The sequence below is a fragment of the Ambystoma mexicanum genome, chromosome 1p (genome assembly GCF_040938575.1).
Source record: "Ambystoma mexicanum isolate Mex_15411 chromosome 1p, UKY_AmexF1_1, whole genome shotgun sequence".
NCBI classification, from domain to species: Eukaryota; Metazoa; Chordata; class Amphibia; order Caudata; family Ambystomatidae; genus Ambystoma; species Ambystoma mexicanum.
In genome coordinates, this window is record NC_090921.1 from 793397080 (window position 1) to 793409287 (window position 12208).

A 12208-nucleotide genomic window follows, 5' to 3' on the forward strand; every position below is an offset into this window, starting at 1 on the left:
ACTCCGTACTGGGTTGCAGGGGGCACCCTGCATGGTGAGTCGGGGCAGGGGCCGGGCCACAGCAAGTCACTTGGCGGGAGCAAGCTGGTCACAGGGCGTCCTCTATTGGGTGCGGGTAGTTGGTGACCCCCGCGGAGCAGCGCTGCAATTTGTCCTTATCTCCGCTTCGAGACGGCCAGGGGTTAGCAGCATCCCCATCCCCCACGTACCGTGCGGCCGCCAAGGGTCTGGCAACCTAGTCCACGCCAGCGGGGGAGCGCAGCACCCGGCCTCCGTTGGTGTGCCGCAGCTCTACCCCGGGTGCTGAAGTCTCGTTGAAGGGGGGGGCGGGAGGGGCAGCGTGGGGAACAGCAGGATGAAGGCCGATGTAGGAGTCGATGAGGGCCTGAGTAGGAGCTGCCCAGCGCGGGCGCAGGTCCAGCACACGAGGGTCACAGCGGTTACAGTTCTAATATCTGCGGTGCTCTGCGCCGGCGCTGTACGGCCTAAGCAACCGCGTGGTTCGCTCCCGGTTGTCGCCGCAGAGGTGTTCCACCGCCAAACGGGCCTCCACAGGGGTGGCGGGCTGTCTCGGTTCCGGGGGCCTGGACCGTCTGATTCTCCTCGAGTGCCGGAATTCCGGGCGCAGATGCGCGGGCGATGGGGGATGGTCGCGGCCGTTCCCGATCACAGGGTTCCCGCGCCGTTTTTATTCGGGATTTGGACCAGATGGTCCCTGATCCAGCAGCTCGCGAATCGCAGCAGCCTGGTACAAGTTGTAGATCGAAAATGCACAAGATCAGGATCGAGTGATCTGCCTGCCATGGAGCTCACGTTTCAGGTGGCCATCTTGTTCGGCGTGCAACAGCGCCCCCCGGGTTGGTGTTTTGATGACTGTTGTGGACATGGGTCTTTTTAATGGTTGCATCAAGAATGGGTTGGTTTGATAGCTCTTATGCCATGTCAAAAGTTTAGAAATAGCTGCAGGGCTTGAGCATTTGGCGCACCAGACCAGCAGCTTACCAAAATCGCCAGCTACCAACTCTGGCCAGTATGACTGCATTTACTTGATCAGCATAGCTGTCCTGACATCCTTATGGGTCTTGCGTTCAAGTGATATTAGGAAATGTTAAAAGCCGTTGCTCGACAAAAACGTGTCCGCTGATTTATTGATTAAAAAAACACACTAGAAAAAAATGACATTGGCAAAGGGACTACCTTTTATGCCCTAATTACATGAACAAATTTATAACTGCATGCTAATCACAGTAACTGCAATCCCCTTGATGTGTTTGTCTTTATTTGATTGGTAGGTAGATGCTCCAAAATTGAGCAACCGGATTCCTTGATGTCTCTTCAAAACACAAAGGCTGCACAGCATTGCTTCCTTGCCGTTCACTTGTTGAAAGATTTTAAAGTTGTGAAATGTTGGCTTCCAGTTCTGGTGCTATGTTAGGGTGCAATGTGTCACAGGATTTATATATTATTGGCTTTTGGTTACAGTTCAAGGTCTGGATCACACATTTTCTTCTTCCATAGACTTCAGAATGAACGATGGATGAACGTTCGAGTAGGTGATATTATCAAGTTGGAAAACAATCAGTTTGTAGCGGTAAGTGCATTAATTGATTTTCTGATTTAAGAATGGGCATGCATAGATATAGCTTGCTATACAGGGTGACGTGCTGGTGGGTTTTTCTTGTAGTGATAAGTGGTCGATTCTTGGGTTTGTCTGGTTACATATAGTAAGTACTAAGTTATGTATATTTTGATAGATGAATGAATTGTATTGGTGTTTTTCACAATGCTTGCTTTACCGCTTTCTTCGTGTTTATTATTGTTATGAAGGTGTGACAAAGAAACTCCATCTAGAACAACAGATAAAAAAAGCAACGTATCTGTTGCGTGCAAACCTTGCTGAAAACAGAAACCCAGTCGATCACCCTTGGTAAACCAGGAGAGCAGGGAACCTTGACTTCCGACCAAACAGTTTCAGATAGAAATAGTAATGGATAGAAGATAGTAGCTGGAGGTTGTATAACCTCCCCTCAATGTGTGAGCATTGGCCAGAAACTGAGAATGCTGGCAGAGGAACATAGTATACGTAAACCAATGCGAGTAGAAGAAAACGCAAAGCTGTGGAGATGAAAATTAGATGGATGTGGTTAGTACTGAAGGGGAGATGACCCAGAGAGTGCTGCAAGCAGGAGGCCCTCTGAGTTTGATTGGACTGGACCCAGGTCAAAGATTTTACCAGAGATCCCTGTTGGGTGCCAGGGTTGTGATAGTCACATGGTTGAGGCTAGAGATGGAACAGCACTACCCCTGGGTCTAGATTCCCCAGGCTCCCAAGCCCATCCTGACCCTTGTATTTTGATCCGACCGTGTTATAACGAACACTCCTTGGTGGCCTAGACAGAAATCCGCTTATTGGAATTACAGCAGGATTTGGGATTGAACTGCATGGTTTGTGAAGCTACTTGCTGCAGATGCTATGAACCCCACTAGACCAATGGGGGGGCATTGTTTGCTGAAAGACACTCTTACAAGCACTACTTGCACAGTGGCCCATTGGCCGTGCATGCTTCCACTTGTCCTAATAGTCATTAAATATTATATAAATGTAGAATATGCCGACCCTCACAACAAGCAGTTAGGAATGAATCCAAGGTTGCTGGCAGGCACAGTATAACATTGCCTAGCTTTGTATGACACTGCCTGCTAGCCAATTGGTAACACATGCAAGGTCTGTAGTCCACATAGCACCCATTCGCAAGACACACTTCTCTGGGGCACCAACCTGGAAGCAATAAAGCTGTTAATTCCGGGCCAGATCCCAAACTGGGATGAAAGTATGAAGGCTTGAAGGAAGCATGGGAGTCAGGAGTATAGAGTTGGAGGTGCAAAGTAGAGACTGGTGGTTCAGAGCAAAGGAGAGCAAGAATACCGGAGAAGAAGAAAGGGCAAAGGTGGAGGAGAGCGAAAGTACGTGGCGAGCAGATGGTCAAGAGGAACCGTTTGGAGCAGATGGTCAAGAGGAACCGTTTGGAGCAGATGAGAAAGAGGAGCGGTGGAGAGCAGATGAGAAAGAGGAGCGGTGGGGAGCAGTTGAGAAAGAGGAGCGGTGGGGAGCAGTTGAGAAAGAGGAGCGGTGGGGAGCAGTTGAGAAAGAGGAGCGGTGCGGAGCAGATGAGAAAGAGGAGCGGTGCGGAGCAGATGAGAAAGAGGAGCGGTGGGGAGCAGATGAGAAAGAGGAGCGGTGGGGAGCAGATGAGAAAGAGGAGCGGTGGGGAGCAGATGAGAAAGAGGAGCGGTGGGGAGCAGATGAGAATAAGGAATGATGTGGAGGAGACGGGCAAGAGGAGCAGCGGAGAAGGAGACTGGCAAGAGGAGCAGCGGAGAAGGAGGCGGGCAAGGCTAGAGGAGCAGTGGAGTGGACGGGCAAGCAGACGAAGTGGAGTGGAGATGCAGCCGAGGGGGAGAGAAGGCACAGCCGTAGTGGAGGATAAAGATGGCTGGAGGTGGTGACCAAGAGATGGCAAAGAGCAGAGGGAAACAATTGAATTGAAGAACGGCGGAAGTGTGCAAGGTACAGAGGAGGTGGTTATGGGTGAGTGTTGGGGAAGATTTCTTCTTGCAACTTTCCCTCCATAGTTTTCTATGGAACCCCTTTGTTTTTGCTTTGTATTTGATCCTGTCCTGACCATATGAAGGAATAAAGCCTTCAGCTTCACTAGTCCTTCAGACTTTCAGTACAGAGAAACATTGTTTCCCTATTAAATTCTTGTATTTGTACATGGCACACAGCACCTTACAGTGCTGTGCAATGGGAATTCTTTTAGATTTCCCTAACATTTTACACTTGAGATATTTGGTTAATTTTATATGTGCCTTAAGACAAGCTGGTGGCATTTTTACAGTTTTTGCATTATTCTTTATGTGCACATTTGTATTTTCTGCTGTGAAACCAATAGTTGTGCATGATTGGACAACGTCTGGCTGTTTGAATAGTGCAAATCCTATCCATTGGTGGGCCCCAACTTGTTTTCAGCTCCAGTTTTTGATAAGAAAGACTCCTCCTGCAGCTATTCTTCAGATCTTCATTAGAGTGAAGAATCCTTTGAAGAAGAGCAGACCATTAATGACTTCTGCAGCGGACCAGCAACCCCTCCAGTAATTGGCCTGTTGAAGCCCTGCTTCTCTGCCTGACCTCAGATGACCCTCATCGGTGCTTTGACCCTAGTGGTGCCAACTAGTCTCAATGTCATCTCAAGGTTGCATTTCCCATGAGCCTTTCGGATGTGTCCCTGGACTCCCCGGTGAACTGATCAGCGCCCGAATGGCCTACCTCGCCTGAGTCGTTGCTGTTCCGCGTCCATGTTGTACTGCTGTGTATTTGTTATTCATGAGCATGTGAATTCATGCCAGACCCCATGCTGGGGAAGGAACAAGTTACTTACCTGTAACTATTGTACTCTTATGTCCCCTTTCCTCCATACTGCATGGGTGTCCCTCGCTAGGGACGGGAGACCGAACCTTTTTCACCAGAAAAAACCTTCTTCCCCTTTACATGTAGAGGCACGCAGGGGCGTGGCCCTACGAGCATCTGCTCCCCTGACTCTGCCCACTCAGTCCCCTTTTCCGCGTCGACGGGAACGGGCCGATTTTGACCAGCGCTCCTGGGTTTGGCTTCGGCCATGCAATACCACGCGCTCTTCCCCAGATACTTTTGTCAGTCTTTTTTGTCTTTTTATCATTCAGGTACTCGGTCCTCTAGTGCCGGCTCCACCCTGGCTCATTTCGACTTCAGCACGTCTTCAGCAGGTGTCCAGCCTGTGAGGGGTTCTTCCCTACATCAAATCCGCACGCTCTTTGCCTCTGCTGCTTTGGCCCCGACCACGGATGAGAGGTTTCCACCGCGTGCAACACACTTTCTTCGCGTGCTTTGAAGAACAGGCTATCTATGTGGAGGGAGCTCTTCAAGAAGTCGCTTCCAGAGGACTTGAAGGACTTTGTCAGACAGAAGTCAAGGCCCAAGGGAGGACCACTCTTTTCCAGCACATCCCGCAAGAGCGACCCCTTCCCAAGGAAACACCCAGACGCGAGGAACGTCTCAGGTTCTCGCACCAGCCTGGGTACCGAGGCTAGTTTAGCTACCGGCCCCCAGGCCGAGCGGTCTGTAGATCATTCCTTAGATGGTGCTGAGGGACCAAAAGGTTCTTTTACCGAGTGTACACCCGAGGGGCTACGCCCTTGTACTGGCAACATGTCTGAGGGGGAGTCTGCACGCGGCACTACTGGCGGCTTTGCCAAGGGCGACACTCCTACCGGGCTTCGGCCTGAGGTACAGGGTAGGTCTCATGCTCCATCGCCAAGAGTCCTGGAGGAGGCTGTGCTCAGTGAGCCAAGAACCACGACTTCGACACGTGGGTTGCAGCTCGACAACATGGCCGCCCGTCCGATACCCCCCAGAGGAACGGAGCGGGTGGGAGAACGAGCTACAAGGTGGAACTGGTGTCAACCAGGTACGTGGCCTACAGCGTATCCATCAGCAGCGCAGGGCAGGTTTACCCCCCAAACAGCTAGACAGAGTACGCACCGGCCTCATCAGCCGCCTGCTATCCCGTTAATATCACCTGCCACCCCACCGGCCTGCCAAGATACGTTCTTTGTAAAGTTCCTCACGCTCATGAGATCTCCTCACATGGGGTCCATCCTTAGGGATGTAATGGGGGACATGCTCCCTCCGGCCCCTCTGCCTACGCATGTAGTCATTCCTCCATGGCTCTAGCGCTGTAGGACCTTGTGCAACCCCTTCTGCCCATGCCGGCTCCCCTGCCTCCCACAGTTCAGGCGGTTCCGTACCAGCCTCCGGCTCCGGTCTCCACACCTCAGCCCTGGGTGCCTAGCACCCCTCCACCTGCTCCGGGCCAGCTGGATGCTCTGGTGGGCACAGACGAGGATGAAGACCCTGACACACCATCGTCAGCCAAGGCCCTCCACGAACGACTCGCAGGTCTGGCAAAGTACTTGGGCCTACCTCAACCCGAAGTCAAACAACCGGAGGTGGGGGTACTTGCAGAGGGCCTCACTCTACGCCCCGCAGCTAGGACATGAATCCTTATGCAGAAGGACATTGTCGCCTTGGCCAAAAGGACGGTTCAAGCCCCATTCGGCCCAGCCTGTCAATCCGCACCTGGACACCAAGCATAGGCAAATGGACGGGGATCCACTCTTGCTGTTGACCCACACTCTTTGGTGATTGCTGCAGCGTCACTCTACTCAAAGCCGCAGTCGTCCTCGGCGCTGCTAGGCAAGGAGAAGATCTTGGAGGCTTTGATGGGAAATAGCCGACTTAATTCCAGAACTTCTGATGCAAAACCAGTCCCGTTTCAAGGCGGGACTGGCAGAGGCTAAAATGGTGGCGCAAGTCATCATGGAGTCCACTGTGGCCCACATTGACACCTTTTGGCCAGGCCATATGCATTGCCACGGACATGACGACTGCCTGGCTTCGGGCTACTACATTTAACCAGACGTCCAGGAATGCATATTTGACCTTGCATTCGAGGGGGAGACCTCTTTCACTCGACCACCGATGAGGAGTTGGATAAAAATAAAAACAGTTTGCAAACTGCAAAGTCTTTATCCTTACGAAGGCCACGCCTAAGGCGTACACCCAGTCACATAAACGCTCCGACAAGTTGCGGACGTTCGGAGTGCTCTGTGGCTTCCAAGAACGGAGGTCCAGACAGCCTGACCGTTCGTCGAGTCAACACTGGTGCAAACAACAAAAGGGGGGGGGGGTAAGGGCTTTTTTCAGACCCCTCCTCCACAACCGCCTCAGAGGAAAAGAAGGCATGACGCGTCCCTTCGGGTCCATGTGTCTCCAGTGGGGGGCAGGCTTGCCCTTCATGTTTCAAGTTTTGGCATAAGAAGTTCACGGACCTCTGGATCCTCTCGGTAGTCTCATTAGCTACCGCCTAGCAATCCCTTCCTCTCCTCCCTCCTCCCCTCCACTCCCACATACTGCAACAGCAACTCTGTTGGAGGAGGTTTGGTCGCTCGTCAAGAGCCAGGCCATGGAAGAAGTCCCAGCATCCCAGCGAGATTCAGGCTTCTATTACAGGATTTTCACCATACAAAAGAAGAACCAGGCTGGCCTGAGTGTTGTGTTGGACCTTTCCACCCTCAACCTCTCCCTCCCTCTTCAGGAATTCAAGATGGTTACGCCAGCACTGATTGCAGAGACATTGTGCAGGGGAGACTGGATGTGCTCCCTGGATCTGAAGGATGCTCGTCTACACGTCCCGATTTTGCAGCCGCATGGCTCCTTCCTACGATTCAGGATCATGGGCTGCCACTTCCAATACAAGGTGCTACCGTTCGGCCTCAGTTCAGCCCCCAGGGTATTCACCAGGCTCATGGATGCAGTGGCAGCCCTCCTCAGGGTGCAGGGACACCACGTCTTCCCGTACCTGGACGACTTGCACGTCAGGGCAAAATCTCCAGAGGCTGTTTATCACACTTCCTCCACCCTTATGATCACACTCCACGAGTTCGGGTTTTCGGTGAACCTCAAGAAGTCTCAGCTTGCAGCATATGCAGAACCTGATCTTTCTGGGCCTCCTATGGGACATAAGCTCCAAGAGGGGTTTAGCCTTTGAGGACAAGATCGCGCCCATCAAGATGGCCACTGTTCACTTTCTCACCTGAGAAGTGACCTCGGCCTGATGGTTCCAACACTTACTAGGCATCATGGCAGCGGTCCCTCTGGCAGTACCCTACATGAGACTCAAGATGAGGAGATTGCAGCTGCACTTTGCATCCTCATGGGATCAGGAGCGGAGCTCCCAAGCAGAGCTGGTCAGCATTCCACCATCTCTACGCCCGTACCTCACATGGTGGTCCAGAGACTGCAATCGGCAGAGGGGCAGGCCATGCCGGCAGCCGGCCCCGCAGGTCACCATTACTACGGATTCCTCGCTGTAAAGCTGGGGGGGTCACTTTGGACAACCACAGTGTCCACTGAGTATGGACCCTGTAGGAGTCTCGTATCAACTGGCTGGAGCTGAAAGCCATCTGGCTAGCTCTCAAAGCTTTCCTCCGCTCATTGGGGGCAAGGCCGTCCTCATCCAGACCGAGAACAACAAGCAGGGTGGTTCCAGGTCTACTCCACTGTGCAAACTAGTGGTCAGCATTTGGGACTGGGCTCTGGAGAAAATCTACCTGAGGGCCATCCACCTTCTGAGGGAGTCCAACTTGGAAGCAGACACTCAGACTGGGAGCGGACAATTACGAGTGGCAATTGAAGATCAGGTGCTGCAGGAGATCTTGACCAGATGGGGGCATCCTCAGGTGGACCTCTTTGCCTGCTGGGACAACAAGAAGTGGCAACAGTTTGCGTCCTGGCAGGGGCAGAGCCCTGGCTCCCTGGGCGGCGCCTTTCAGATTCAGTGGAGCGGCATGGCAGCATATGCCTTCCCGCCTACACCCCTGACCCACAGGGTGATATGCAAGATAAAGAAATCGTGTCACCTCAGTGTCATTCTAATAGCTCTGTGGTGGCCCGTGAGACCGTGGTTCTTGGAGATTCTCAGCCTCTCGGACAGGCCCCTGATTCACCTGCTGCTGGGCCCAGCTCATCTTCTGCCAAAACAGGGGGGTCAGGGTCATCCACCCCACCCCACAGAAGTTGGTCCTTGCAGCGTGGTTCCTGAGCAGGTCGCGCTGAAACACCTGGGCCTCTCGCAGGCGAACCTAGAAATCATTCAGGGCGCTAGGAGCAAGGCTACTCGGAGCCAGTACAAAAGTAAATGGTCTAGGTTCTGTCACTGGGCTGACTCGAAGGAGATCGACCCACCTCCCCCCCTCAACTCCCTCTTATGTGCACTTTGGATGACGTACTCTTCTTCTCTGCACAACTTGCCCACTCAAGTGTGCAGGTGGATACATGCCGCACCTATCTGGCAGCCATAGGGGCCTTACAGGAATTCGGAGGAGGGAGTTTTTCCTCCTCAAAGCCGGTGGTCAAGCAACATTTGACGAGCCTCGCCAGGTTCTTCCCTCCGATCAAGAAACCACACACCGCGTTGGACCTCAATGTAGTGTTGGGCGCCTTGGCACACAAACCATTCGAGCCAATGGCGTCCGCGGACATCGGGCTGGGCACCATTAAAACAGCTCTGTTGGTGGGTTTCACCTCCTGCTCACAGAGTCAGCGAGATACCGGCCTTGGTGGCATCAGAAACCTAGACTACTTTTCACAAGGATAAGGTGGTCCTGAGAGCAGAGCACACCCTACCTTCCTACCTAAGGTAGCCTCTGCTTTCCATCTGAACGAGGAGGTGGTCTTACCTACGTTTTTTGCCGACCCCAAGAACGATGCTCAGAGGGTCTTGCACTGTCTGGATGTCAGACGTGCTCTGAAATTCTATCTAGACAAGACTAAGGGCTTCTGCAAGTTGGCCGCTCTGTTTGTCACCATCGGGCAGCCTCAACTCGGTCCCTTTTTCTGCATGGATGGTGCCTGGCAGCCAGCGCTGAGACTTTTTTTAGCTTTCTGCTTTGTTTTTTTCAATCTTATTTAACTTCTCTTCTGTGCCTCGCCTACCCCAGCGCATGTCGGCCGCAAAAGGATTCACGAGATGTGCCTCATGCGACCGCTCGTTCCTGGCCTCGGACCCCCATGCACTCTGTCTTGAGTGTTGGGGGCCTGACCACTGCTGGGACGCATGTTCGGTTTGCATCACTCTTGGACACTGCGCATTGAACAATCGGTTGTTACAGTGGAAGATCAATCGATCTCGCTTCTCCTCCGCCCCGTTTTAAAGACTCAGTCTCCAGGACCTCTCGTCAAGACAAGGTAGGTCAGCACGGCTCCACAGCGCAGCGACTCCTTGCCTGGGGTTCCCACGAATCAGGGTTCATTGGATTCAGGTTCTGGCAGGCTTGACGCATCTAAGGCATCTAAGGCTACCGGCTCCCAAGCTGAGGGTTCCAAGGGCTCTTCCGTGCGCTCCGGGGACAGATTTGAGGGCGTCCTGGCTACCGGCTCCCAAGATGAGGAACTCGGGGGTCTATCGGGCTGTACTTGGCAGGGCAATCAAGTTCGTTCTCTTGTTCAACCCCAGGTGGTATGGGGATCGTCGAGTGCCACTTTAAAGAGTCTGTCCTCGGCACGATCCAGCGTGGGTACCAGCACAGGTGCCGGGGGCATCCAGCATACCAGAGCTTGCTCCGTGAGTCAGGGCGTTAAGACTACCGGCTGGCCGAGGTTTCAGTGCCTACCAGAATGATCTATGAGGTCGACGCTTCTACATCGGGTGCAAGACGCATGCTGTATCCTCCTGTGCCCGAGGCCTCTTCTGGTTCAGGGCCTTTGCGCCCTCCTTCCCCCCCCCCCCCCCCCCCCAAGGGTGTGGTGCAAAGCTTCAAAACGGAAGAGAGGTATGTGGCGAAACCTGCCAGGCTGACTGCCATCTTGGATCCAACTCTGGGCCCGCCCGTGCTTTCGCCCATCAAATAGGCTTCGCAAGATGATCCCTGTCCCCTTCTCTCCGGAAGCAGCAGCGGATTGTACGGTACAGGCATCTGGTCTCCTCAGGGATACATCTACCCATCACAACCGTATGGCTAAGTGCCTCAATGCTTTGGTCAGGAGCGTAGTCCCAGCGCCTCATAGGGCCAGGCCCCTAGGGACCTGGTGGTTAGCGAGGACCGCTTCCTCCTCCTCATGCGTTCCCCTCTGATGAGGGGGTTCCTGAAGGATATTGTGAAGGTCATCCCACAGGTGGCACCTCCCAGACCCCCCTCCTCTGGGTGGTTCCAGTTTCGGTCCCTCCCCTGGTCCAGGTCCTACCAGTTGTTCAGACACCTCCACCTCCTCCTGTATCAATGACGCCTTCCCCTCAACAGCTGTTGGACCTGTGTTCTGCGCCAGACTTGGGGTGTGTGGGGGAACCCCGCTGGCACCTGGGTCCCAGGGCCAGGCTCCCCTTGGTCTGTGAAAAAGAGGATGGGGAGGCAATGATGACAATGAGGATGACGCCCAGGACGATGAACCCTTGGCATTCCTTAAGGCCTTTCATGACCGCCTTCAGGGCCTGGTGGAGTTCTTGGGCTGTGCCTCTGGCAAAGGAAGCCTCCCAGGAGTCGGGAGTGCTAGCAGAGGTTTTGGGTAAGCGCACCATGATCCGGTCTGGCATCCCTCGCCAGAAGGATGTCCTGCAGGTGGCGTGAAAGGTCTGGGGGAAGCCCAGGGCCAACGCCCAGATGAACAATAAGTTGGATAGCAGGTTCAGGTTGACGGACGGGGAGCCAATCCTCCTAGCCTCCCAGCCGCATTCTGCAGTGGTGGCTGCGGCCTCCTTGTACTCTAAACCATTGTCTTTGTTGTCTTCCTCCATGGGAGCCACTCCCAATTGTCTTTTGATGGAGGCCAAAGTCCTTGATTCTTTGGAAAAGCGCTGTTATTCCGTTTAAGGACTGCATCTGCGGCAAGCCCACGCAGATGCCCTCTTAGCTGCAGCTAACCAGAAGCTGTGGCGGGAGCTCTGGGAATTTCTGCCCGACCTTTGGACAAGCAAGCCTTCTTCAAGGCCGGTCTGTAGGAGGCCCGGTCCATTGCGCAGGATTTCATGGAGTCTTCGGTCTCCCACATCGACACAGCCAGCAGAGGGCTCTGCCTTGGTGTCGAGATGAGGACGGCGTGGATGCACATCACTACGTTTTCATCTGATGTGCAGGAGCGGATCCTGGATCTGCCCTTCAATGGCGTGGACCTTTTTTATTCGTCACCCTGTTGTGAGTTGACAAAGAACAAAACTTCCACTCAAACGTATGATTGCCACTTTGACCTCTCACTTTCAGTGCTATGCGGATGACACGCAACTCTCCTTCTGGCTTCTCAGCCATATCCGCTACCTCACTCATATCTGACTGTCCGCAATTCAATCATGGTGTGTGCAAACAACCTCAATGTCAGTAAGACTGAGATCATTCACATGTGGACTCCTGCTCCCGCTTTCCCACTCTCACCGGCCTCCCTTGGCCCTGCGCCCGCCCCCACCTCCAAGGCAACAAACTCTGGTGTCTTCTTCGACTACACTCTCTTCTTCTCCACTCACATCTCAGACATTTTTTTAAAAACACATTTTTTAATTGTCTTTTAGTGTTTTCATACAACATGAACAACTTCAAACAATAATGGCATTAAACATGTATTTCA

At 53.3% G+C, this 12208-nt stretch overlaps 1 protein-coding gene across 3 annotated transcripts in view; it reads left to right on the forward strand.

Moving 5' to 3' along the window:
- ATP8B2 (ATPase phospholipid transporting 8B2) overlaps positions 1-12208 on the forward strand; it is a 2597648-nt gene that overhangs the window by 844309 nt on the left and 1741131 nt on the right. For all 3 annotated transcript variants that reach the window (XM_069651926.1, XM_069651943.1, XM_069651936.1), the window contains one exon: positions 1519-1591. In XM_069651926.1, the coding sequence (XP_069508027.1) occupies positions 1519-1591 (73 nt within the window). The remainder of the gene's footprint in view (positions 1-1518; positions 1592-12208) is intronic.